This window comes from Syngnathus typhle, linkage group LG13, assembly GCF_033458585.1.
Source record: "Syngnathus typhle isolate RoL2023-S1 ecotype Sweden linkage group LG13, RoL_Styp_1.0, whole genome shotgun sequence".
Lineage (NCBI taxonomy): Eukaryota > Metazoa > Chordata > Actinopteri > Syngnathiformes > Syngnathidae > Syngnathus > Syngnathus typhle.
Window position 1 is genome coordinate 8,204,162 of NC_083750.1, and position 25,554 is coordinate 8,229,715.

Here is a 25,554-nt window from a genome sequence, read left to right on the forward strand (position 1 = left end):
AATGAGGTCAGTCATTTTTTTTTTGTTTCTCTGATGTGAAATGTTCTACTGACTATAAGACAGTAACTGCCTGCACACGTAACAGTGTCGCTATGTTCCTGGCTTTTCTATTTCGATACGTCTACACAAACAAGCAGCAATGTGATTTCTGCCTTCTGAGACTTATCGATGTGCCCTTGAGCAAGAATTTCAAATGATTCATGCTTGTGTAAAAATGTGATCACGGAAGACCTCGGGGTTGCTGAGGTCAGGGTTTAGCGAAAGGTAGTCTGTGTGGAAATGAGTTCATCAATGTGTGTGTGGGGGGGGCCTGAATGTGTGAGTGTATCCACGCTGATGAATCTAACCAAAGTGTCACTGAGTTTAGACCTTGACAGGGTAGAATAGATGAGATGCGTCAGAAGCCAAAGCTTTGTCCTGACTTGTTACTAGGCGGTCCTAAAGCAAATATTATCAGTGGATGATGGAGTGAAATTAGTGGGTGGTAACTTTTGCTTCCTGTTGTATGAAAATTCCAGTTGAAAAAAGAGCCTTTAATGATTCGCTTTACACATTCTCGTGATCTTTAAAACGTCGCATTGATCCGTCGGAATGGAGCCTCTCTTCTTTTGGCGGAAATAAGCAATACAACGATGTAAAATGCCGTCGGGAGCCATGATGTGATGATTATGACGCGAAGAAGGCTGAGTTGCTTCTCGGTCCGTCTCTTACTATTTGTTTTTCCTCTTAGACCATTCCAGCTTGACGCACTTCTCGCTTCCTCCTCAGCCTGCTTCACTGTCCAGTAACTGTGATGCTTCTGCTGAGGCCTGCGGCTGCTAGATGACTGACCCCCCCCCCTCTTCTATCTGCCTGTCTTCTTCACTGACTCATTTGCAGACCTCGAGCTTTAACCAGTGGCGGAGCTAGAGGGGTGGCCAGAAACAAAACAAAGATATGATTGATGCCCAAAATAGTAATAGAGTTCAGTATGTGGGATGGACTAAATAAGATAATGGCCCTGTGGAGGTAAAAAGCTAAGGGGGTGGTACAGGAGATGATTAATTGAAGTAGGACAGCCAGGGACACCGCAGAAGGCCAACGCTGCAGCGAAAATGAGGCAGAGGACAACCCTTGGATGTGTACAGTGTGGAATTGGATACGCTCACTACCTAAGAGTGTTGATGCTCAGCGGAATCTTCTTGACACGGATGGATGGATGGATGGATGGATGGATGGATGGATGGATGGATGGGTTAGGATGGATGGATGGATGGATGGATGGATGGATGGATGGATGGATGGATGGATGGATGGATGGATGGGTTAGGGTGGATGGATGGATGGATGGATGGATGGAAGACAGACAGACAGGCAGGCAGGCAGGCAGGCAGGCAGGCAGGCAGGCAGGCAGGCAGGCAGGCAGGCAGGCAGGCAGGCAGGCAGGCAGGCAGGCAGGCAGGCAGGCAGACAGACAGACAGACAGACAGACAGACAGACAGACAGACAGACAGACAGATGTGTCAGTATAGCAGGAGAGGCAGAAAAAAAAGAGAAGGAAGGCATATGTCACGTCGAGGCAGAACTATTGAAATGCACTGCGGTTGGCCTCGCCCACATTTGTAGCAACACAATGTTGAGCTCGCTTTTAAAACACCTCACCTTGCATGTAATTTTTTATCTTCTCATCTCTGTGTGCATAATCACTGAAGATCCAGACGCCAGTGTGTACGTGTGTGTGTTAGTGTGTTTAAATGAAACAGACGTTGAAGGAATGGGTGGGTGCTGCTCCCAGGCTGCTAGAGGAGTGTGTCCTTGGACTGCCCTCATCTCTGACGCACACACACCCACCCACCCTTTCACGCAGGCCCACTCACACACACACACACACAAATACAAAACTAGGACCTTCATATAAACAATGTGAGATTGAGGCAAAAATGTTGTGTGCTAATTCCATGGGTGTGTGTGCGTTTGTTTGCATACAAACACACATGCTATAGCGAAAGCCCTTGGACTGAGTGCAGACATCTCATCAGGGATGCAGCAGAGCCCCTGTCTGCAGAGAGAGATTTCATTTGATGGGCCACTGGCTGATTTACAAGGTTGAAGTGTGTGTTTGTGTCATGTTTGCAGGATCTTTGAGGAAACGCATACCACAAAAAAAACACACACAAATGAACAAAGGTCCACGCGCACACAGAGATCATTATGCCAATGCGCTCATCTTTTTATTGCACATCAATGTAATCGTCTTTTTACGAACGCTTAAACAACATTGCCACTGACTGACAGACCAGCTTATTGAGAGAGACCCGGGCGTGGCTCTGTGTTGTCGGCTTTAGCAGAGGTGGCGGACATGACAGCCGTTTTGGGATACCGAGAGCAGCTTGGATCGGATTGTTTGTCGACATCAACTTAGACACAGCCGGAGTTGTTTTAAAGCAGGTTGCAGACTGCCCGACCCCTCCCAACAAAGGTCGACGACACGTAGTCTGTGCTGTTTTCTACATGTTGCTGGTAAAGTACCTCCGGTTACAGAGCCGAGAATGCTACTTTTGCGTGCGCTCGAGCGGCAGATTTACACAGTTTAGTTGTTCCGGATAATCGAGTGGCCATCGTGTCAAACTGTCCGACTTTTTGCTCGTGTGTATTTCAAGCTCTCCCTAAATAGAATGGTATTCTCAAGTGGGACCGACATTATCGAAGGAAAGGCACAGGAACACGCACGCACACATACGCACAAACTCAAGCACACGATAGAGCGAGTCCTGAAACGGAGAGAAGGCCTAGGTCAGCTAAGCGGGCTACGGTAGCTACGACACAAAGGTTGCAACTGCTAAATGAAATTGTTGCACACGATAATTTCTAGATTTGAAGGTCCCACTTGTGAAATTGAAGAAGCATGCAAGAAATTAAATTAGCAGACAAGTTTGGGATGCGCGTGCGCGTCTGTGTGAGATCTAACCAACATCGTTAAGAAAAAAAAAAAGCTGTGCAGCAATTTTTCGTGTGCCTACTTGATCTCGACTGTGCATACTCCACTAGTTTTATTTTCATTGCAATTTGGTCGTTCAAACTAACGTTTTGATATCCACCAGAAGCCTCTCACTGTATAAAATAGTTCAGGTTGTGGTAAAAACACAACAAATGTGCCCCCATTTCTATGTATACCATATATACAGAACATGAAATTACCAAGTACAGCGCGTATGGTGTCGGAAGGCTCAAACCAACAAAAATGTGCAATTTTTTGATTTCCCAAATCAGGGAAAATTATAAATACTGACATTGTCATTTTTAAGTTAGCAATACTAGTTTTCAGCTGCGTTTTTTTTTTTTTTTGTCTTCCTTTTTACATATATATTGCAAGTTAAAAACCAAAACACATATTTGCATTTTTACAGGCACATACATACCACAAAAATAGACTATGTGGAAACTAGATTATACACTAGGCACAAGGTATATACATTGTAAAAGCAAGAACCAAACAAACTGTACGGACAAATCAGAGGACACATAGAAAGAAAAGAAAGACCCTGATTTGCTAACATATCAACACCAAGGCATTCAGTACCTTTTATATCTGGTACGGCAACAAATGAGAAGTTTGAGAACCCTCAATAATTGTCAGTCAGTGTCAAACAAATATGAGAGCTTCTCACTCCACCTGACAGAAAGGTCCAGTCGGAACTATTTGACGTTATGGAATTTGCTTGGCCATGACGGTCAAGGGTTCTGGTTCTTGCTTGTCATCCTTCCCGTGGGAGTGACTTAGTGGACGGATGCAATGCAATTGTCTGATATTGCCTTGAAACATTAGCTCTCCCGCCATTTTTGCTCTCATTGACTCACTTCAAATAATATCAGCAGAGTCCTGCTAGCAGCTTAATAGGGCAAACTCTGGTTTTAGCACAAAAAAGGAACAGGGAAGAGGACCAATTGATTGCAACGCGACAGTTATCGAAGCACACGACGAGATCATTCACAATCGTATTGGCCTTTCGCCATGTACTGTACTGTACTGTACCTTTCCCATAGGAAAAAAAGCAATAGAAAGTTGCTGATGAATAGGGCCGCCGCATCGGGGACCCACCATGTTTACATGACAATTAAAAGTGTTTTCAAGCTATGAGATGAAGCCCTTGGATTAAAACAATCACCTAAACCTTGTTTCAAGAGCAGATTCAGAAGACGTGGTTTCGAAAAACAAAATGGAGGATTAATTTAAAATGGGTCCATTTAAAATGAGCCGCATGTTGATTATGGGGAGAACGAACAAGTGGGTATCAATCAATAGCCCACTTGGCTGGAGCGATCAATACATCTCTCTCCAAAGGAAGCAAACCTGAGTGAAAAGTCCATCGCAACAGTTTTACTAGTTTAGCTCCGGGTCGATGCTAACTGTTTGCCTTGTTTGCGAATCGGCTAAATCATCTGTTGAGCCCGGGTAGAATTGAATCCACTTTTCGACAAGTTAACCACATAATGGGGCCGGGAGAAGCATTTTAGGAAGATAGAGCATTGATTTTCATTATGATCACAAGGTTGTAGTGCAACACGAGGTGCTTATTAATGACATCTCCTCCTCCTTCTGCTCGCTATTTTTCGACCTCAGTACATCGTTTGATGCGGTGATGGGATGTCGGTGATAGCGTACGGGAAAAACACAGCAACCTGGAGAAGCATCGTCAAGTTTTCTTAAAAGCAGCAGCAGCAGCAGCAACCTCTTTGCATCATAAAAGCATCTTCAAACCATCGTCCCTTTATTTACATGGCAGTTCGTATCTGATTAGCTGTCCTCTTTCGCGTATGGCGTACATTCAGTAAGAGAAGGTTGGAAATAACTCGAGAAGAAATACAAGCCTCAACGCAATCCTCGGATCGTCATCAATCAAAATGTTGAGACATTCATTTGGAGTTTAGGGGGACGATTTGGACTCGGAGCAGAATCACCAATGGGGCTTTGACAATTCTCGTCGCTCTGAATGAACCAGATTGGTTTTAATCTTTTTTTTTTTTCTTCCTTCCTGACACTGCACAACCTCCAATCCCTTCAAAGATTTTTGGTTAAGTTAACAACATGGTCACTGTATTACAATAGCTCAAGTGAAGCCACAACAGCTGTTGGATTCTTTAAAAAGTTCACGATCCAAATGAAGGAAAAAGAAATCACTTTCCTGTACAACATGTTTCGATATCTATATTCATATATATTTAGATATAGGCGGGGTAGAGTATTGCAGAATTATATTGCATGTGTTCATAAACCGAGACAAAAAAAAACAAGCAAGTTTACAATATGTGATGTTCTCCGACGTCTCCTTTCGATAAAGCTGAGATTATTTAAACGCCTTTTGCCTCCGGGCTTACAATCGCGATGCTGAGCAAAGGTCGGGCCACTTTCCGGATGTTTTTGCGAGAGGTGGTCAGCGACGCTGTCAGCACGCCAAACTAATCAAGCCCTGACGAAGAAGAGTGAGAGAGAGGGAGTTCATTCTCCGAAAACAAAAGCCCAAAACAAACTCACGCACACCGACGTACGCCCACATATATATAAACAAACGCACAAACCAAATATATGGCTTCTAACATTGAATCAAGGCAGTTAAATAAATGGCATTTTCTTCTATGTTTCATTTTTTTTTTTTTTTCTTTTTTAGTTGATACAGACACAACCAGACTTTGTGTTCGAGCTCAACTTTGGTTTGGGTAGATACAATGAATATAATATTCCTCCGTACTCTTTTTCGTCAAATATTTACATTTCAATGTAAGATCGACCAGCGGTCTACAACATGATTTTTTTTTTTTTTTTTTTGGTCCATTACTATCTGAAAGAAAAATGAAGAGCAATGTGTTATTTTGCTACGACAGCTTCTACGTAAAATAAAAAGCACTCAAAACACTTCAAGATTGAAAATGTCATTGTCGTTTGACCTCGAGTCCCTGATTTTTCATGTTTCAAGTCCAGCTCCTGCTAGATTGCATCGCATGGATTCTACACAGTATGCAAATGTCACATTAATCATCTAAATATCTTTACAGTAAAGACAGCGATATACAGTTGGTGTTTGGAAGCAGAGTGTAAGGGGTGATACTAAGAAGAAAGGTGCTGGCTGCCACAGACCAGTTCAACCTCACGTTATGCTAGTTTCATTGTATAGACTTCTCCTCGCTCAAAGTACCACCGTGACTTTGAGACGCGTCTCCCTCAGCTGACATCCAGGCCCCAATGACTGGACGGCCGATTGGTCGTTGGGATCAAGCGACCCGAAACAAACAGATTCACCTATAAAAAAGGCCTCTTTCCTCAAATGGGTCACAAGTTGGAAGACAGCCGAGATCTGGCAGAGTCTAGCTCCGGAAGGCTGACGATGGAATCTTTCTTGGGAACGCCAGAGTCTGAGGGACCTGATCCAGCAGCTCCTGCTACTACTGGCCCAGTCGCGGCAGGAGCACTAGGAGGAGGTGTGGATGCAAAGGCTACCCTCTGTTGAGCACCCGCCGATCTACCTACCCCAGAGGGCCCGGGCAGGTTGGGGTGCGGGGGTCCGATGGACGCATTGGAGGTGCGCGTGGAGGGAGGAGGGCTGGGGACCGCAGATGCAGCTTGCGGCCCTCCCTCCTGGGGAAGTGAAGGCTGGGAGGCGGACAGTGCTCGGCTATCCTGGCTCAAGCTCCCCGTGTGAAGGGAGTGGGTACTCTTGTGTGAGGCGGGCCTCTGCTGGGTCTGTGTGGGACTGGGTACGTGGTGCTGTACTAAGGACAACTGGGACCCCGACGGGCCCACGCTGGCCATGTACTGGAAAGTCCGTCCTGTAGCCGCTAAGGGGCTCTGAACGGGCGGGCTGGAGATGGCGGATCCAAATGCTCCTCCGAACGTCTGAGGGGGTTGCGATTGAAGAGGAGACATGGAGACCGGGCTTTGTAAGTTCTGCATCACCTGGAACCTTCGCACCATACGAGGAGACTGTAAAGTTCCCGGACCCACGAGCGGATTCGCCATTTGAGGGCAGAAGCTCATGGCCACGGCCTGCTGGAGGGTGGCGATAGCGGAACCGGTTTGCGACTGTTGGCCAGGGGGAGCGAAGATACCGCCGATGGAAGGCGTCATTGACATCGCCCGTGGCCGTTGCAGGTCCACCAACTTCACCATCTCACGGTCGAACTTGACAATCTCCTGGATCATCTCGTTCTCACGGTTGTTGAAGACGCCGGAGTTGAGATCGTGCTGAACTTTGTGCATCAGGATGGAATTCTTTTTACCTGAAGAAGAGAAGAAAAAATATTGAATATGTATTTTATCATTTTATATTTTATAATTTCAATCAACCAGAGATTCAAATTGCACAAATGCTTGTCAATGACTTTTTTTAGGCCAAACAAAATTGACCGTGTTTAGTTTTAGGAAGAATCTTACCTATGCGATCTAATCGGTCGATCGCCACCGTCTCAAAAGCTCGTCTCATCATGGGATATTCTTCTAGCACCTCATTGAAGTCGTCCACAGACAGAGAATAGAGTCGACAGTACGTCTCTGCTCGGACGCTGGCTGTGCGTCGGCCCCTCGTCAACAGACAGATCTCTGAAATAATGTGTCGAATAAAAAAAATAAAAAAAATGCACTGCTTTGTAACATAACAAGAACGCTTACCTCCAAAATAGGAGCCATCGGAGAGTTTCATCGCAAGTGTGCCTTTGGTGATGACGCTGCAGACTCCGTGTTGGATGAAATACATTTTCTTCCCGATGGTACCCTCCCGTATGATGTAATCATGAGGCTGAAATACCTCAAAGTGCAGTTTGGTCAACATGGCCGTGACAAAGTTGGGCTCGGCGTTGGCAAACAGGGGCATGGACGCCACCAGCTTACGACAATTGAAGTTGACAATTTCCTGAAGGCGGAACGATGAGCAAGATGTGATGCATTCAAAGATAACAGCAAACAATGGCATTCCCAAGTCTCACCTCTCGGAGCGGCTCGCTGAGTTCTCCTAAAATGCTCTCCTCGTCAAACATCTTGCCCTGGTATCTGTGCTCGTAATAATCGTGGATCTTCTGACGGAAGTCGGCAGGCAGTTTGTGGAAGGACATGTACTGCTCCACTTGTTTGTACTAAAGAAGGGAGCAGGTTGGACAAAGTTCGGTAAACACCCACTGGATGGTGAACATTCTAATGAGATCAAAAATCATTCCTAAAATTATGAATTTGCTATCAAAACCTTAGGACGTTTTTTTTTTTAAATAAAAAAACAGGCAAGTTTTTATTATCTGCCATTGCGCAGAATGAAATCGACTCATGTCAGGCAATTGTTCTGCTAAAATGCACACATGAATAATAAATAATATTCATCCATCCATTTTTTATGGTGCTTGTCCTCATTCGGGTCGTGGGTGAACTGGCGCTTATCCAGCTGACTGGCAGAAAGGTGGGATACATCCTGGATTGATCACTTAAATGCCACATGTATATAATATAAAAAAATATATATGGCACGAATATCCAGTTGAGCTTACTACGTTGACACATGGGCAATTTAGAGTCTTTAATTAAGCTACTATGCAAAAACAGCCACGCTGACATTCCCCCGCATTGACAATTTTGTGAGCCCTATTTTCATGTCAGAGTTTTTTTTTGTATTGTTATTTTCGCAGTTAAAAACGGTTGCTTGCGCCGTTGTGGGAGAGAACGCAAGTGTTCATATCTAATGGAAACCGCTCCTTTCATTCGCACAGAGTCTGGATTGTGGAGACATCAACAGACTCACTGGAGTGCATGCAGGAGATCAATCAACGATCCCTCATCATAATCATTTCGGGGGGAGATCGTCAATTAGTCGCGGAAACTCACTATAAGCAGTCAGCGCTAAATGGAGCACTCGGTAATAGCAAAGGCGCTATCTGGGGGGGGGGGGGGGGGGTGGAACAGCACGATATGACAACTCAGCACATGAGAAGGTCATCAGACTATTTATCTCTTTAAGTACCGTCACAAAGTATCGGTACATTTTTATTTCCCTATAGAATGTGTCATCGACGTGGGAATGATTTCCTGTGATTAGCCTCATTGTATGAAACTCATGCGCTAATACAATGTTCACGTATATGTCCTGCACAGTAAATATTTTCTACTTCAGCTCAGGGGGCTCCACTTCACTTTAAGAGTGATCGTTTCCACTTCATATGGAGCGTACAGAAATTGTACAGCTCTTGTTATGAATAGTCTCTCGGTTTCTGGGACTAGAGAGGAGCATTGAATGAATCACAGTTGGCGGATGACTATGGCCTCTGACGCACAGCCATTAGAACACATTGGGCATCATCGCTGATGTCACGCAGACGGAATTAAAGCAGACGCAAGGGAAGATAAGGGAGGGGGGGCCAAAATAACCTCAGACTATGGCTAGTAGTTAGCTGCTAACTACAGTAGATAGTTAGATAGCTTCACTTGCACTACTCCTCCTGTAATAAACAAAAGATATTATTAAAAGTGAAGACAATTTGGAATTCTAGTAATGACACAGAAATTTGATGCACGATTTGTCTTCGCGGGCCGTATCTGGCCCCCGGGCCTTAAGTTGGACAACTATGTATGCTAAATGTTAGTATATCTTCTTCATGTTTTGAGCAGTTCAGGTTTGGACTCCAATGATAGTGTGGTCCAGAACTACTATGTCATGTTGAATTGTTCCAGATGAGGGACAATATAATGGTGTGATGCTCCACAAGTCTCACCTGCATGACTGAGTCACTTTCTTGACAAGTGGAGAACAAGCCAAGCGTGTCGCAAGTTTTAGTCAGCGCGTCAAAATAAGTAAGCGCTGCAGCTGGTGTCCTTTTCATAGTGTAAATAAAGAGGCGCTGATTGGGAGCAAAATGAAACTGTTGAGAGGTGTTGAGGAGAACCTGACGCTCTCTGCCTGAGCAGCGGATGTTCCACACCTGACCCCCTTTTTTTTTTTTTTGCTGCATTTTCAGCTCTGACTGCGATAGGCATTTTCAGGAGCACTGACCTACATGTAATATTTCTTCCATGAAATTATGTTCCTTTATTCCCAGCAGTCTAATATCGTCATTTTACCGTATTTCTCTGCCTATATTTGTGCTGTCCAATTAGATTTCAGCTTCAATGTGTTGCTATGGCATTCTAATCTACCTTACATTTACTTTACATTGTGCTAATGACTGGACACAGTGTGAAAAAACAAAAGATGAAGTTTCACAGAGGAGATGGAGCAAGCAATTAGCCGGTGCGTCACAGCGGCCGCGGGGGGGGACTGACAACTGCTAAACGAGAGAAAATGACGTCCATTGGGTGACGTATGTGGCAGCTCGACTTTCTGCTGACATTTTTCTCATCCAAATTAGCAACTCATTGCAATTTCTCATTTGTCATTCAGTGACCAATTGCCTTCACTTTACTTTGTTCGTCCGCCTGCACTTTTCTCCCACAACAGGAATTCTAATTCAAGCTCATCCCAGACGGCCATGAGAATGTATAATTCATTCACTTCATTCCTGGCTAAATCGCCTCATTATCTTATAAAGCACATTCACCAAAGTGAGGAACATCAGATAGCGGCTAAGTCGGAGCTTGTCTTGTCTGACATTTATTCACAAAAGTGCATGTGGGGAGGATCAACATTCTGTGAGGTCTCACCCTCAATAAAGTCTCTTTAAATAAAATAAAAAAAGCCAACCAAAGGCAGCTGATGTGAATTTTAACATCATACACTCATTCTCCTTTTGTATTTTTAAACAAAAAAAATAATGTGTGGGGCTGGGTTTGACTAAAGATCTTTGCAAGGTCAGCCTGCTTCAGGATAATTGAAGTGATCAGTGACAGGCTGTCTGCTTGGCAGAAGACGGAGCACTGTTGTGACAGACGCATGGAGACAGAAGCGAGCACAGGAAGACAACATTGTTGCTTCCTGTCATGTACTGCATCGCGCCAACCGGCTCAGACTGCACAGAGTCTCGCTCGTCCTGGGAATTGTGATGAGTTGGCCCGGCAACACGAGAAGAGAGCAGATTCAAGTTTAATGACAGCGGTGACGAAATCGCCGAGCAAATCGATCGAGTTCAAGCCCACAACGGCGCAGACCACCTTTTTGAATCTACTTTTAGGGTGTGTATGGTTTTTTTTTTCATTATTATGATATATTTCATTGGCTGTCAAATTGCCAGTGTTACTAGCATTTAGATTTTAATAGAATTCACTGTTGATTTAATAAGATCAAAGTGCTCAAGAACAACACTAATCCATACACTAAATGGCATGAATCACTTTACATACTAATGAACCAAATTCAAATTTATTTAGATTTTTAAAAGACACTCAATCACAGGGTGCTACCCAATATATGGTTCAAATAAAATATGGTTCCTTGCCCTGTAAAGGGCCAGAAACATCAACCATCTATTGTGGAAGTGACTGTTTCAACTCATCCAGATACAACGCGCTAGCCATGAATAGACGCTGACAAAAGCAATGTAAACAGTGTAAAATAGCCCAGCCACTATTTGCAGTGCACGAGGATTCCTTGTGACAACAGTGCCTCTCCATCTCCCACGTTACCCCAACAACCTCCCCTCCCCTCCCTTCCCCCTGCCGCTCCCTTTAGCAGCCAGCTAGCAGTACAGCACTGCATCTCTCAAGGACACCACCAGCAAAGAGGAAGAGAGAGAGAGAATAAAGACATTAAGGGATGCAGGGTGGAAAGAAATTAAAAGACGAGGCTCAATAGGTTATCCCGTCATTCCCATGATGCATTGGAGCTTTGGTGTATTGTTTGCATTTGGCAGTTGTGGCGTGAAAACGGAGTATCTTTAATCAGCAAAAACAAATTCAATGTTTGTTCAATATGGATGGATGCACTCATGTCCCAAGCAAAAAACAAAAAGTCCAGCTCGCATCTTGAAAAACTCGTATGTAGGTCATTTTGCATCCCAAGTCACCTCTGTCTCCAACTCAATTCCAACCCAGTCGTGGAGGCGGCCATGTTTAACGACGCTGCCTTCAAGATGACATTGGCAGGACACACAGGTCTGCTGCCTCATCAATTCTACCGCCGCCCAAGGGGGACATCATATCACACACTCTCCCGCCCCTCGTCCCTCTGTCTCCTTTCCACATCATCACATTAGCGCGGCCACGCAGGCTCCGCCCCTGGCGATGTGTAGCCTCTACCTGTCTGAACACACCCGTGGCCTCTGATTGGCTGCTGGGAGCGAGCAGCGACCCCCCCTCCGACCCCCCTGCACCCCACTTGAAGAGACTCTGCTTAGAAACAGAGAGGCTGCTCTGTTTCCTGCACAGGCCACGACTGCAGCTCTCATCTCGCTATCCTCATTCATTGTGTGTCTGATAGCATGACAGAAACACGCTCTGATGCTAATAAAGTGGTACCTTTATTACATTCTGCTTTAATTTACTCATATGTTGTAGCAAATCAATGTCCCCCATTGAAAGAAAGTCCCTTGAGTGTTTTTAATTAAGAACAATAGCACCGTGTTGTAAAACATAATGAAAGGTAATAAAAGGCTTCAAATGTAATTACTGGATGTGTTGTAGTATTTGTGTGTTGGATGTGTGCCTTAAAGCGATGTGGAGTAATGGCAGAGGTCAGTGTGAGTGTGAGTAGTGGCTTACAGCAGATTTTTACAGGTCTTCACATTTAGTTTTTTGTAAGCTGTGGTGTTTCCCACTGAGCCATTTAACTAACGCCCAAGAATATATTTTAAGGATGTTGCATTTAATTTACTTCACAGCTTTAAAATGGGGACCCGATTCAGCTCACCCAAATCCAATCATCACCTCAGCCAACAAGTGGGAAATAATACAGATTTTTTTTCGAGCGTAATGAGGATCACCAACATATCCGAAACATTGTGGTAAATAAACCACTGCAACCGCAGTAATAAAAAAACATCTTTAATCCATCCATCATTTCTATGGAGCGTAGATTTACACCCAGGACCTCAAAATTTGCAAACCACTCACGTTGTGTCCAAGGAGTGCACGCGTGCAGTGTTTATTGCCTTTGCTATTTATAGTTGCCAAAGTGTGTGCTTCAATAGATTTTAAATCACTCAAGGGAAGAAAAAATGTCAACGAGGTGATTCAGACTATTTATAAGACAGCGAGACGTGGCTAATTTCAGAAACAATAAATTTCTTTGACTGACCTTTTCTTGATATTGCCGTCTGGAGGAGTCCAGCGATTGGATGAGGGCTGTTGCGTGGCCGATGAAGACAGCGTAGCAAGTGGCTCCCACGATCATACTCAACATGGTGAGCCAGATATCGGACAAACTTTCTGGGGCTTGACGGCCGTATCCGATGCACAGCATGTGGCTCATTGCCTTGAAGACGGCAAAGGAGTAGAGCTCGGACCAGGTGTCGTTCTGATGAGAAAAAAAGAAATGGAAGGATAATCAATTAATCAAATGTGTTGTTTGAATAAAAACGATTTTGAAGGTGAGCGGTGTTTGAGGAGCTGGAGAAAAAAAAGACCTGGGGGACAGCGGGGTCATGGAAAAGCACTTAGACAAATAAGAACTCAAGGGGCAGGCTTGCATTGCAAAAACAAAGACGCAAGAGGAGAGGGAATTCTTCGCTGAGCACCGAGAGGAGGAGAAATAACGTCCTCGGGGAAAAACGATAACGAGAGGTTGTTAAATACATCCGGTTAAAAAAAGATGCATAACATTGACTCTGGGTGTCAGCGGCTTGTTTTCATATTCAGAGGAGAGAGAAAATTTAGGAAGAAAAAAAAAAAATCATTGAAATTCCGCTGCCATGTCCGCCGAGAAATGTAGCCTCGGAGCTAAAGAATAAATGCAAACAATGTTAGAAGGCCTGCAGCAACGGCGCCTCTTGTTCATAGAAGACTCCAAAAATAAACACAGCTCCACCAAGTGGGCTGAGGCTAAATAGTGGAAGTGGAAACTGAAAGAGAAACAGTGGAGTGCAACAGATTGAATAATAGATGAACAATGAGCACTTTGATTCTGAAATAGCTCCGTCAAGAGAGAGGAGGGAGTCTCAACAGCTCTCCCAAGAGGTTTCCATTTGGGGAATATTGCTGTTTTTGTTGCTAATCAACATCTCCATCAGTTGCACATCGACTTTTTGATGAGCCCAAAATGCCTCTTTGTACATTGTATTGATTGGTACTTGGCGAACAGTCATGAGATCAAATATTGAGGATTATCTTTGATCAGGCTGGGTTTTGTTTAATCCAAAAATATCCCAACATCTAATGGTGATTATTTAGAGCGATTAATTTGTTATCTATGAAATGGCTTTTCTCTTGCACATTTGTAGAATTTTTTTTTTCTGCAGTAAATATGGTTTGCACTTTCCTCCTCTAATGTCTCACTAAGGCATTTTTTTGGGGCCAATAAACTTAACTATGCATTACAGCACCGCTGGGGGTGCTGCTATCTTTGCACTTTGAGACATTTTATGCTATGCTAATCACCTCCTGGCTCAGGCGCTACACTTAATGGAACATGAAAGTGCCATTGATTATCTTCTGCAAAAAAAAATTGTAGCATAGTGAATACGCAAGTTATCCTTGTGCCACATGGTTTTGTCCAACCATATCTGATAATTCAGATTTTTTTTTCTTTATAAAGGGATTGTCAACCGGTGGTCCGCGGCCCTCTCATGATCCATGGCGGTATTGCAGGTGGTCCGCAAAATTGGAAATGGAAAATAATTTTTAAAACCAAAATTATTATTTAGACTTGATTTATTTTCCAGCTAACTTTGTGAATCATTTACCCATTTAAATGTAGCTGAGATTCCTAAAATAGGTCTATCCTCCTTCGGTGCAAAATAAAATAATATTCCGCCAAAGCAGTGGCGCCCAAATTGCTTCTCGGTTATAACGGCGATCCCTTCTCCACCTTTTAAATGGTTGTGACGGACGAGGCTCCCTTTCGCTTCACCCCATACAAACCAAGTGAAATTAATAGATAGAAGTTGTGGTACATAATGAAAACTGCCTCAGTCCCTGAGGTGTTACAAGTTCTACTGAATCCAATTACTGGCTGGCGGATGTCATCCAGTGTTACACAATGTTCTCAACGCCCTCCATGGGTCCTGCTCGAGGGCCACCAAAGCCACTGTAGGGGTGTGAGCTTTGATGGATGGCCTGGCTGCAACACAATGGCTAATGTTACAAGTTGTCAGCCACTCAATAGGGTGGTGGTCTCAGGTGGCTCTAGCCAGGCTGCCCCACACCAGAGCGCTTCTTTACTTTGAGAGTGACAGCTCTGTCTGTCTCTCATTCGACAAAGGAAGAACGCAACGGACGCGTCGGTGTCCTGTCAATCAGAAGACGTCATCACCTCACAACGTCATCCTTCACTCGGCCATGTAAAGAACTTCCCTATCGACACGGGATCTTGTTTTATGATCTCATTAACATCCAATTTTGTGTAGCAGTAAAAACAAAAGTGACAGCGAAGCTAAAATCAAAAGGGCAGCACGTGATTCTAACTCGACGACGAGAAAAGAACAAATCTGTTTAAAAGTGCATTTGGCCATGTGCCCGTGGTCTCCCCACACGCGCTAAAAGGCCGACAGACACAGACGTATAAACAAGCAGCTTTTATCTCTCAGGGAGATGCATGGCAACAAAGAGCCCAGCTGTCCAGCTAGTATATTCCTTGCCCTCTTTTATCTTTCCTGTGGTCACCACATCATGTTGAACACGGGGTGGGATTCACGCAGCGTGCTAAAAATCTCGATCTGAGCTGCTCGTGGAGCCATTCGGGCCCGATTAGCCGTTTTCCCTCGTCATGTGACTCATCAGTGAATAAGGAGCAGGCATGTTAAATGCGATGTTATCGCTTTCACAGTCGTGTTGGTCGCTGGAAGTTGAAAGCGACATTAATTTCTAGTTATGTTTCTCACCTCCATTTTGTTGAGGGACACCCAGCAGTCAGAGGGGAACTCCTGCAGCATGGGAACCAGGAACTGGAGGCAGCCATCCCAGTGACACAACAGCAGCATCATGCCAATCAGGTTGATGATCCGCATCACAGCACTGGCCAGGTCATAGGTCATATGGAAGATCTGGAGTGCGGCAGCGACATCATGAAAATCAGACAAGAATCAATTCCATTGTGAGGATGCTTTTTTTTTTTTTTGCAAATAACTGTCGAGCACCCGCATTTAAATTTCACACAGAAACGGAACCTGCTCAGCTTCTCGGTCTCCTTAAGATTACATCGTTTGATAAATGAGCGGGGATGACAGGCTCCCATCAGTCCCGCATCACACACACACACAGTAGGGAGCAGGCAAGACGCATGCCATCAGTGAGCACTCTCAAATGCACACACACACACACGTCGTCATGTGTGAGGACCGACACTGTACCCACACATGATGGACAGGTACCATTATGATCCTTAACAACTGATGATAGTCTGTGTCTTCTTAGATGTCAATCATGAAGTGGACAAAGACTTTGGCCAATTAGCTTTTACCTCTGGTTTATCAAGGAGGACCCACTTGTGTGCCCTGTCCATCAACATATGTGTGAGTGTTTGGGTGTGAGCTGTGGCCAACAGCAGCTTCTGTGTGCTCTCCTGACATTCAATAAATAATTGGAAAGTGTTCCCGTTGACCAAAGTCAAATGAGTAGAGTTCAATGTCACCTTACAACGCATATGGGTTGTGCTCACAAGTCGATGCAGAAAAAAAATGGCCGCATCTTGAAAAATATTAGGAAAACGATTTCGAGTTTAGTTGATAGACAAAAATACATCAGGCAAGAATTGTACTGTTTAACTGTTGTTCAAGTTCAGCAAAAAGTATAAATTCCATTTGACGTGAGAGCAGTCAACGCACACCTCATGCAACGGAGGACGAAGAAAATAGGTCAGTGCAGCTGAGGGAGAAGTGATACTTTCTAATCAAGTGGAATGGGGCTGTCCTCTCGCACAGCACGTGTTCAACTTCTTAAATGACTGTTTAACCTTTACCAAATTTCGATGTCTGCCGCGATTGTTTTTAGCTGCGAGTGCAACTCTACGACGTCCTATGTGAGCAAATCTACAAGGTCCCAAATGAAATAAGTGATGAGACTTTCCACGATGGGGAGGGGAGATGACACTCACTCAACCCCTCATCTCCACTCTCATTCTCCATGCATGCCAAGTATCACTTCCCATCATGCATCAATCTGTGTGTGTGTGTGTGTGTGTCACATCATATCTTCAAAAATCCAATTATCCAAAGGTCAAGTGAGCAGCGGAGGCCCAATGCACGGCTCAGCACTGCAAAATGCCAACACCACGCTGCCAATAGTGGCAGAAACGCAAAGTCGAAGGAGTTCGTGACATTGCCGGACCTCCTCTCCTTGGAGTCGGGCTGGTGCCCGGGGCTCAGCGTAGGCAAAGAGCATCTTTTGGGAAGTAAATCAAGCTGTCTGTCACGTCACAGCCATGCTAACCTTCCCTGCTTGATTTTAAAATGGACAATCACAGCAGAAGCTCCAAAGTCGACAAAAACACAAATAAAAAAATACTTAGAAATTGAACTCATACATTAAATCAAAGTGAACTGTACTTAAATACAATAATTGTAAACAAGCTCATTTTTGTTGATTTTTTTTTCCCCCAAAAAGTTCTTTGAACTGATCACCTAGAAACTTTTTTTTCAGATTATTGTGATATGTAATTGCATTATTCCCTCTGTCACTTCACCACAAAAAAAAACTCTCCAGAAAAAATGTGTCCCACTTTTGATGGAAGTCAACCTCGCCGTTAGTGCTGAGTGTTATTCCCGGTCTGTCCAATTTGCTCTTTCAGCGCTGCTTTAATTGATTAACTGTGTTTGCCCTGATAATAGGCTGCTTATTAGACTGCCTGATGCTACCTGTGGGATTTCCAGGTCAGACAGTGAGAAACAGAGAGGTGGGCGCAGCGAGGGGCGGAGGGGTGTGTATGTGTGACAATAACTAATTAGAATGCAAAGTTTGTTAAGGCTCAAACATCCTGCTGACATTATGCAGCACTCACCATGAGGCGGGAGGTGAGAACATTAATACTGAGCCCTGAGGAGCTCAGAGCGTGAGCAGTTTGTTGGGTACACGCCAGCTAATCTGTGACCTTTTGACATCTGCTAAATCGGGGGTATGTTCAATCTGTGTGCCAGAAGTTGATCTAAAGAAAAAAAAAATCATTTAGACTCACCTCTTCCCATTGGTGTATGTAGCGTATTAATCTTGAGAGCCTCAACAGCCGCAGAAGACTCAGGATCTTGGTGAAGCGGACGATCCTCAGGGCTCGAGCGGTCTTGTACACTTCGGAATCAATCCCTTTCTCCACTATGAGGAATATGTAATCCACTGGGATGGATGAGATGAAGTCTACGATGAACCACGTCTTTAGGTATTTTCTCTTAATGGTTTCAGGGTCCAAAATGATGTCCGAGTTGTCCTCAATGATGATTCCTGTGCGGAAGTTGAGCACCAGGTCCATGAGAAAGAAAGTGTCCGAGACTACGTTGAAGATGATCCAGGGCGTGGTGGTCTCTTCTTTGAAGAAGGTGATGCCCACGGGAATGATGATCAGGTTGCCCACCATAAACAGCAGCATTGTGAAATCCCAGTAGAACCTATAGCGGGCATTAGGGGTTGGAGGGGGGGGGGGGGGGGTATTGAAAAAGGGAATCAGATAAGACCACACAGTTGCTATGGAGAGGGAAAAAAAATTATTCACAAACTGAAAACACAAGATTTTTTTTGTGGGGGGGGGATTAGAGAAAAATCACACAAGAAATGTGAAATTATTAAATGCCCAATGTTAATTGGTCCAAAAATTATTAATATGACACCAACCAATTGGTTGTGATTCCACTGTTGGCCATGAGATGTTTAGAAATGCCGCTATTTTGATGCGTGTTTTGTTAGCACGTCTATGGCATTCCCCATTATGAGTTAGCATTTAGCTAACAGACTTTTGTTACGGTTTGGTTAAAAGCATGACTTGTAATTAATTTTCATTGTTTTATGATTAGTTTGACTCCAAACTTCAACTGGGGTGGCATAAACATCTTGAAGCAAAAAAAAAAAAAAAATCGTTGTATGCCAAACTGCTCCATGTTGTGACATTTGCTGCCATGCTCTTATTTTAAATTTTGACTTTGGTCTAATAAAGGTCCAAAACACTGTTGCAAAATTGCCATTATTACCAAAAGGGACCAAAATTCAACTGGATTCTTCAAGAGTTTTGCATGCGGTCCACAGGCACCGCTGACTTTCAGGCTTGTGATGACGCGTAAGTAAAGGTAAATGAGGTTTTGGCCCCCGTCACAGCCGTCTCTGCAGGACAGGTGCAGCGCTGAGTCACTACCATGCGACTTATGCAACGAGCTCCAACTCCTGCGCTCCATCGCAACAGTAATAAGCACCCTGGTGATCACGCTCGACTTTGGATATTCACCAACGCATGCATTAGCATGACAATGAGAGTTAAAGCAGCTGTGGTTCGTCTTTGCGTGGGAGCAGAGGTCTCTGCACGGTGGCCTGCATGCGGTCTCCAGTTCTGTTTAACTCAAGTTTGAGCTCAGAAGTGCTGTACCGACTCGGTGTTATCTGATACAAATGGGCCAGACGTTAATGGCGAGTGGGAGGAGGTTCAAGGAGCTGTCCGCTCGTAGTGGTTCTGAAAGCCACGCCGCCGAGACGACACATGCCCGGTGCAATTCAGCCTCTGATAGGTCAAGTGCACGTAGAAGACAAACGTGCGTTTTGGACAATAAAAATATTTGTCCTCATTTCTGCTGCTTGTTTAAGCCTCAGTAAACAAATTAAGATGCAGGATCTAGGCGGATGTCTCCAGTGAGCATGCTTTTGGCTCAAGGTGACATTCCATTATTGTGCGAACAGCGCGCGCGCGCACAGTCCACCTCGAGCCTACCAGCTTTTTTTTGCAAAACACAATCCGATAAAAAAAAAAAAAAAAAATACACGATGCGTTAAATGATTTCATTTCGCATTGGGGCGCTTCCCTCTTTGGTTGCACGCGAGGGCAATGCAACGCAAAGAGTGGCTGATGTGTTAGCAGGCCATCCCAGACGTGCTACTGTACACACTTCACGATTTTTGTTGACGACGGCAACTCTCTTAAGTCCATTTGACTGACAACAGGTTGTTTGGGTGGGATGTAATGCACGGTTGCGTGTTGCAAAGGACGTGTTGGTAGAGGAAATCAGTGGCATGTGGTCTCCCACTATGAAGTTGTAGAGGACAATGAGGACCCCACATACCGAGGGTCTTACCTGAAATCACTGTAGGGGTGGATAATCCAATTCCCGGCTGATTTAACTCTTTCCTGTTCCCTCTCCACAGCCTTTTGGCTGCCGTACATGCGTAAGGAGAATTTGTTAACTCCCGGCTGCAGCATACTACTGAACTGCCTCTGCATGAAGCTGGCCTGGCTGCCTTGGGTTTCTGCATCCTCGGCGGGGACGATTTGGGGTCCATCTTCCGGCTTCTGGAAAGTGACAGAGTTCCTCGGCTGCGGGGTCTGGCTCGGCCCGTGCAGGGACGACGAGGCTTTCCGGCTCGGTGCGTTGGAGAAGGACACCTTGGGGTCCTTTTTCTCGGGCACGCCGCTCGCTCCGGGGGCAACGCTCTCGCCTGCGTGTCCCCCAGCGAGGGACCCGCCTGGTGTGATGGAGCCGTCCATGCTGGCGGTGGTCGAGTTACAAGCACCGCGCTTGGCGCTCCCTGCGTCCTCGGCCCTCGTCGACCCGCCGCCGCTCTGCTTCTCCTGCTTGGAGATGATCGAGCGCAGGCTCCCGGTGCCCGAGTCCCTCCTGCATTCTCCGTTTTTGTTGCATTTCATGCTGGAAATTGGCGCGACGCTGCTGCGACCATCACCCGTTGTCGCGTCCGCGTTGTCTATCGCGACGGCCGGTTCCGAGTCCACCCCAGATGCTCTGCAGCTCTGTCCGTGGTGGGCAGCATCGCCCGGATGAGGTCCGCGGTTCTCCGTGGCTCCGGAGTGGGTCGTGAGGATGCGAGAGCGTCCTCTGCGTGAGGAAGGCAGGGCTCCTTGGTGGAGAGCCTCCTGGAAGCCGAGGACGCGGCTCCCCCTTCTGGCGTAAAGTTGTTCTGTCCGATACTGCCGCCACCTCCTCCTCCTGCGCCTTGAGGCAAACGCGGAAACGTGGATCATTACAGAATATGTGCACATTTACCCCGAAATTAAATATCAAGAAGCTTGCCGAGCAATCCTCAAAGAGCTTTCAATGAAACCTTACTTGTTTTGGAGTCTGCCGTTAATTAAGCACTTGAAGCGTATTTGATTGCATTACCTTAATTAGCTTAAAATGCCTTGATCAATTCAATCCATCTAACTAAGGCCTCTCCCTTAATTGTTCCCTAAACGAGGAACCAAAGCGACATCTAAAGCAGAGCGGTCTTGGATGGATCCCCACTGCAACCCCCAGATTTGTTATCTGGTTTTTGCAAAGCTTGCTGATAAGCTGATCGTTTGTATCAGGTGTGTAGGAGCGGGGATGGATTGGGGATCTTGAGGACCGGACTTGGGTACCCCAGGACTGAGGTGTCCTCTACAATGGGCTCGGAGCTTTGTAAATGGGACAGCTGGTTCTCCAACTTCTCTCGTAAGGAAGTGGAATCTCTTTTCGCTCAACCCCAAATGCAACAGAAGGTTTAAACCTAAACATTCGTGATTTGTAATATTTTGTAAAGGTGGCCTTGCCTGACTTGTTCAATTCTACGAAAAAGGGAATGAGAGCTAAAAATGCTTAAGTAGCAATCGTACGCTACTAGAGTAGTAAAAGTCAATGAATCTTTCAAAATGTTTTCTTAAGGACTTTATTGTGACTGTAAAAATACAACATTAAATCAGTAAATAAAACAATTCATTGACACTTTTAGCCAGTTTCACAGAGGTAAGATTCTTCTTTCTTTTTTTTTCTTTTTTTTTACATGCCCTGGTACTGATGGCATAAGCTGAATAAATAAAATTTTGATTATTTTCTTCTTTCCTCACTCATAATAAAAATGCAGCATAAAATCACCCAAATTGCACCACCACACACACTGGATCTATTAATAAAAACCAAACTACTGAAATGTCTTTTAAAAAAAAAAAAAAAATTGTAGTTCAGCTAATGTCTCCCTCCTTAAAATACTAACCATTGTGCAAATCAAAAAGCAAAACAAATGTGCAAATAAATACAGTCAGAAGCACACACACAGGAATTGATTCACTGGCTCAGTATTGTTCAAATAATTTGACACCTACGCATCTCCGCCACTACAGGCAACATGTAAAAAGAGTACTTTGACTAGGAAATAGAAAAATGTGTGCCAAACCTTGTGGCGGAAATCTACCTTTTATTTTTGTTTCAGTGCCCGGCGGCAGCTCCAAGGTCAATGTCCTTAATAACTATAAAAGTGGCAGCAGCGTCCGGCCAGCAGTCAACACAAATGGAGGAATGATGAGTGAGACGAAGTCTGAGAGAGATTCATCTCAACTTACATGTCCGTAAGAATTAAGACTAATAGCTGTTTTGGTGGCCGCTGTCGAGAAGACTCCTCGAGAGCGTGAGGTTTCCAGATATGAGGGTGAGAGGGAGACTATGACTTGCCAGAAGCATTTTCATTGCTGGGTGAGTTGGAAGAGGAAGAGGACGATGAGGAGGGGGAGAAGTTCATCTCTGATAAACCCGGTGGGTTTGTGGCTGTGTTCTGGCCATTAAGACTCTTCCTACACACTGGGCAGGTATCATGCTGCAGGGAAGAGAAGGAAACAAAATGTCAGCGAGCCGGTTTCATGCTAATCGAGTAGCCCAAAAACATAGAAATAGAAAACTGCGACCCCTGGTGTTCTTATTGGTAAACAACATTTTTAAACAACTTTCCCAAAATGTATTAAACCATTTAAATAATATTCTACTGTCTGGTCACTGACTTTTAAATGAACATATATGACAAAAAAAAAAGTGTTTTTTTTCTTCTTCTCCACTTTTAAATGATTATTATTGTCCAGTAAGAATAAGTGCAGTACCTGTTCAAGCCAAGGGACTATGCAATCATTGTGAAACAAATGATTGCACGGCAGCTGCCTGACGCTCTCGTCCACATGGTAGTCTTCTTTGCACACGGGACACTCTAGACCAGCGCCTGCAAACGGTAAATGTTAGGATAAACCTTCAGCGCAAACTACAACTCTGTTCCATATTGTTTTTTTTTAAATGATTTATTACTAATATTAGCTTTGTCTTAAAACTTACCCACATGTTCTTCTGTGATGCAGACTGTGGGCAAACTCTTGATCCGTTCTCGATCCGCTGGAGGAGGACCCGTGTTTTCAAACTGGTTGAGTAGCTTTGGGCAGAGTTGATCATTTTCTGTTTTAGACACGAGCGTATATTCTACGTACTCTGTTTACAGCACGCAGGGGCTTTGACCTATATGTTTACTTCCTTCCGTGCTCCAAATTCAAAATATTGACACCGTGCTAATTTTGCTGTGCGCAACCTGGTCCAGTTAAAGTGTAGCCTGTAAGTTCCCTATTGCTTGGCAGACATTTCCAACCTACCTCTTCTATAAAAGATAATTGTTATACCTGTGTTATGATGGCATCCAGTCCATTTGCTCCCCAGGCATAGTCCATTGGGTTTGAATGAAGTATGCCCCTGCAGAATATTTAGCCAGTTAGCATGACTTAAATGATGAGGAGAAGATAAGACGTGAAAAATAGTTAATCACCATGATCCCATTCCAATATTCGGCATGGCCGTTGGTGCTATGATCCCACTAACTAGCTGTTGGATAATTCTGTATGAACAGAAATACAAGATACAGTTGACATTTACCTTATGGTAACAATCACATGAGTGTTTTTTGTTAACGACAACATGGGTGCAATGTAACACACGACAGACTTGAATAAAACATTTACCCCTCTAATGTGGGAACTCCTTCGTGGCGTGTACCCTGTCGTTGAGCCGCATGTCGCCCCCGCGGTTGCTGCGGATCCATTTCTTGCTCCCGCTGGATTTCTGTCGCTCTGTTATCTTCTGTGGGTAGCCAAGTTCTGAGTTCAAAGTTTTCATTGAAAATTCCCAGAGTGAACGGAGTGTACCCAGTAGGAAAGGTGAACAAGTGCTGGTGATTCATGGTCGGCTGGAAAAGACATCATGAGGATGGTTTCACGTGTGGGCTCAAGAGTGTAAAATTCCAGAAGTAATGGCTTCAACTGACCTGAAAGGTAGGTTGTGTCTGTTCCCTTGCAGAGGATGTAGATGGAGTGCTATCGGAATTTTCAGTTCTATATGGAAAGAAATGTGGAAAAATATATTCAATATTTTCACTGAGCAACTGTACGCGTGTATTTTCCCTTGTACCTCCTTTCATTTGGTAATTCCTCAATGAATCCAGACTCACAGCATGGACAGGTAAAGTCCTTCAGATATTGACACAAGAATGAATTAATTCTATCCACTCAGAAGAAAACACGAAGTTCTGAATACCACGGAAAATGAGAGTAAATTATAAACGTATTTCGAGTAGCACTCTCATGATGCTGGAGGATCGCCCCTTTCTTTTGTTTTGTATTTAGGTAAACAAAACATTGAATAAGAATACTCTCATCCTGACAACAGTAGCTAAATTGAATACAGTTTTTTTTTTTTTTTTTGCAGCCCATAGTACTAATTAGGGAATTATATTCCAACGAATATTATTTCTTTATTGAGTGAAACCCCGAGAAAAACAAAAGTAAATAAACAGCTTCGAGATGTATTCCTATATGGACGTTGGAGTGAATGTTGAATGAGCAGTTGAGCACAGCCAGGCACATTTCAGTAAAGCCACAAATGTATTAAGATAAGAGAAAATGTGATATGTTTTTATTACACGATTTTAATGGGAATAGTTGAACGACTACTACGAGTACTGCTACGAGTACTTGCTCGTTAACGAGCGAGGTTAGCGACGTAACTCGCTGTCCAACCCCCACACAGTTAAACACATCACCATCACACTATTCATCTAGTCAACACATCAACTGCTGCTTAGTTTGCCTTACCGGTAAACGAGGGCTTATTTCTGCTGAACACCGGTGGCAGAAAAACCGGCAAGACGGTAAGAAAGCTTCAGCCATTTCTCCACTGGACATAGGCAGTTTTTTAACAAACGATCGCGAGAATGAACGAAGTCGCGAAGCGTATGACGTCATTTCGCAATGTATTTTAGGATCGCTATCAAAACAAGCGGAGGCCAACGTTGGGGGGGCTACGCATACGACAGCTGTATTATAACGATAATCGTAACAGTTATCATAATCATAATTTCACAGACTGATTGAAATAAAATAGTGAGAACGCTGGGTTTAACTCTCATTTTATTATTTGTTTTGTTTATGTTTTTACTGTACCTGAACCCGTTTGTTTTTACTCTGACAAAAGCCATTTTTATTAATTTTCGTATTGTTCAATTATATGTATTGAAAAAAACTTAGAAGAAAACGCACGTCCAAATCCTTGAAATACGTACTGTGTAAT

At 44.3% G+C, this 25,554-nt stretch overlaps 2 protein-coding genes across 2 annotated transcripts; both read right to left on the reverse strand.

Moving 5' to 3' along the window:
* Positions 1 to 3,395: 3,395 nt before the first annotated feature.
* LOC133165836 (potassium/sodium hyperpolarization-activated cyclic nucleotide-gated channel 2-like) lies at positions 3,396 to 22,293 on the reverse strand. The gene is given in 10 exon segments (XM_061295730.1): positions 3,396 to 7,251; positions 7,406 to 7,570; positions 7,640 to 7,880; positions 7,954 to 8,100; positions 13,173 to 13,391; positions 15,913 to 16,074; positions 18,201 to 18,624; positions 20,290 to 21,019; positions 21,022 to 21,162; positions 22,290 to 22,293. Coding segments are annotated over 10 exon segments (3,180 nt in total). The 3' UTR covers positions 3,396 to 6,304.
* LOC133165157 (E3 ubiquitin-protein ligase RNF126-A-like) lies at positions 21,841 to 25,230 on the reverse strand. Its single transcript, XM_061294621.1, has 9 exons — positions 25,080 to 25,230; positions 24,397 to 24,455; positions 24,254 to 24,320; positions 23,952 to 24,175; positions 23,759 to 23,827; positions 23,616 to 23,685; positions 23,281 to 23,374; positions 23,055 to 23,170; positions 21,841 to 22,777 (listed from the first exon to the last, which is right to left on the reverse strand). Exons 1-9 carry the CDS (start codon positions 25,227 to 25,229, stop codon positions 22,625 to 22,627), a joined length of 1,002 nt encoding a protein of 333 aa, XP_061150605.1. The 5' UTR covers position 25,230; the 3' UTR covers positions 21,841 to 22,624.
* Positions 25,231 to 25,554: the final 324 nt, after the last annotated feature.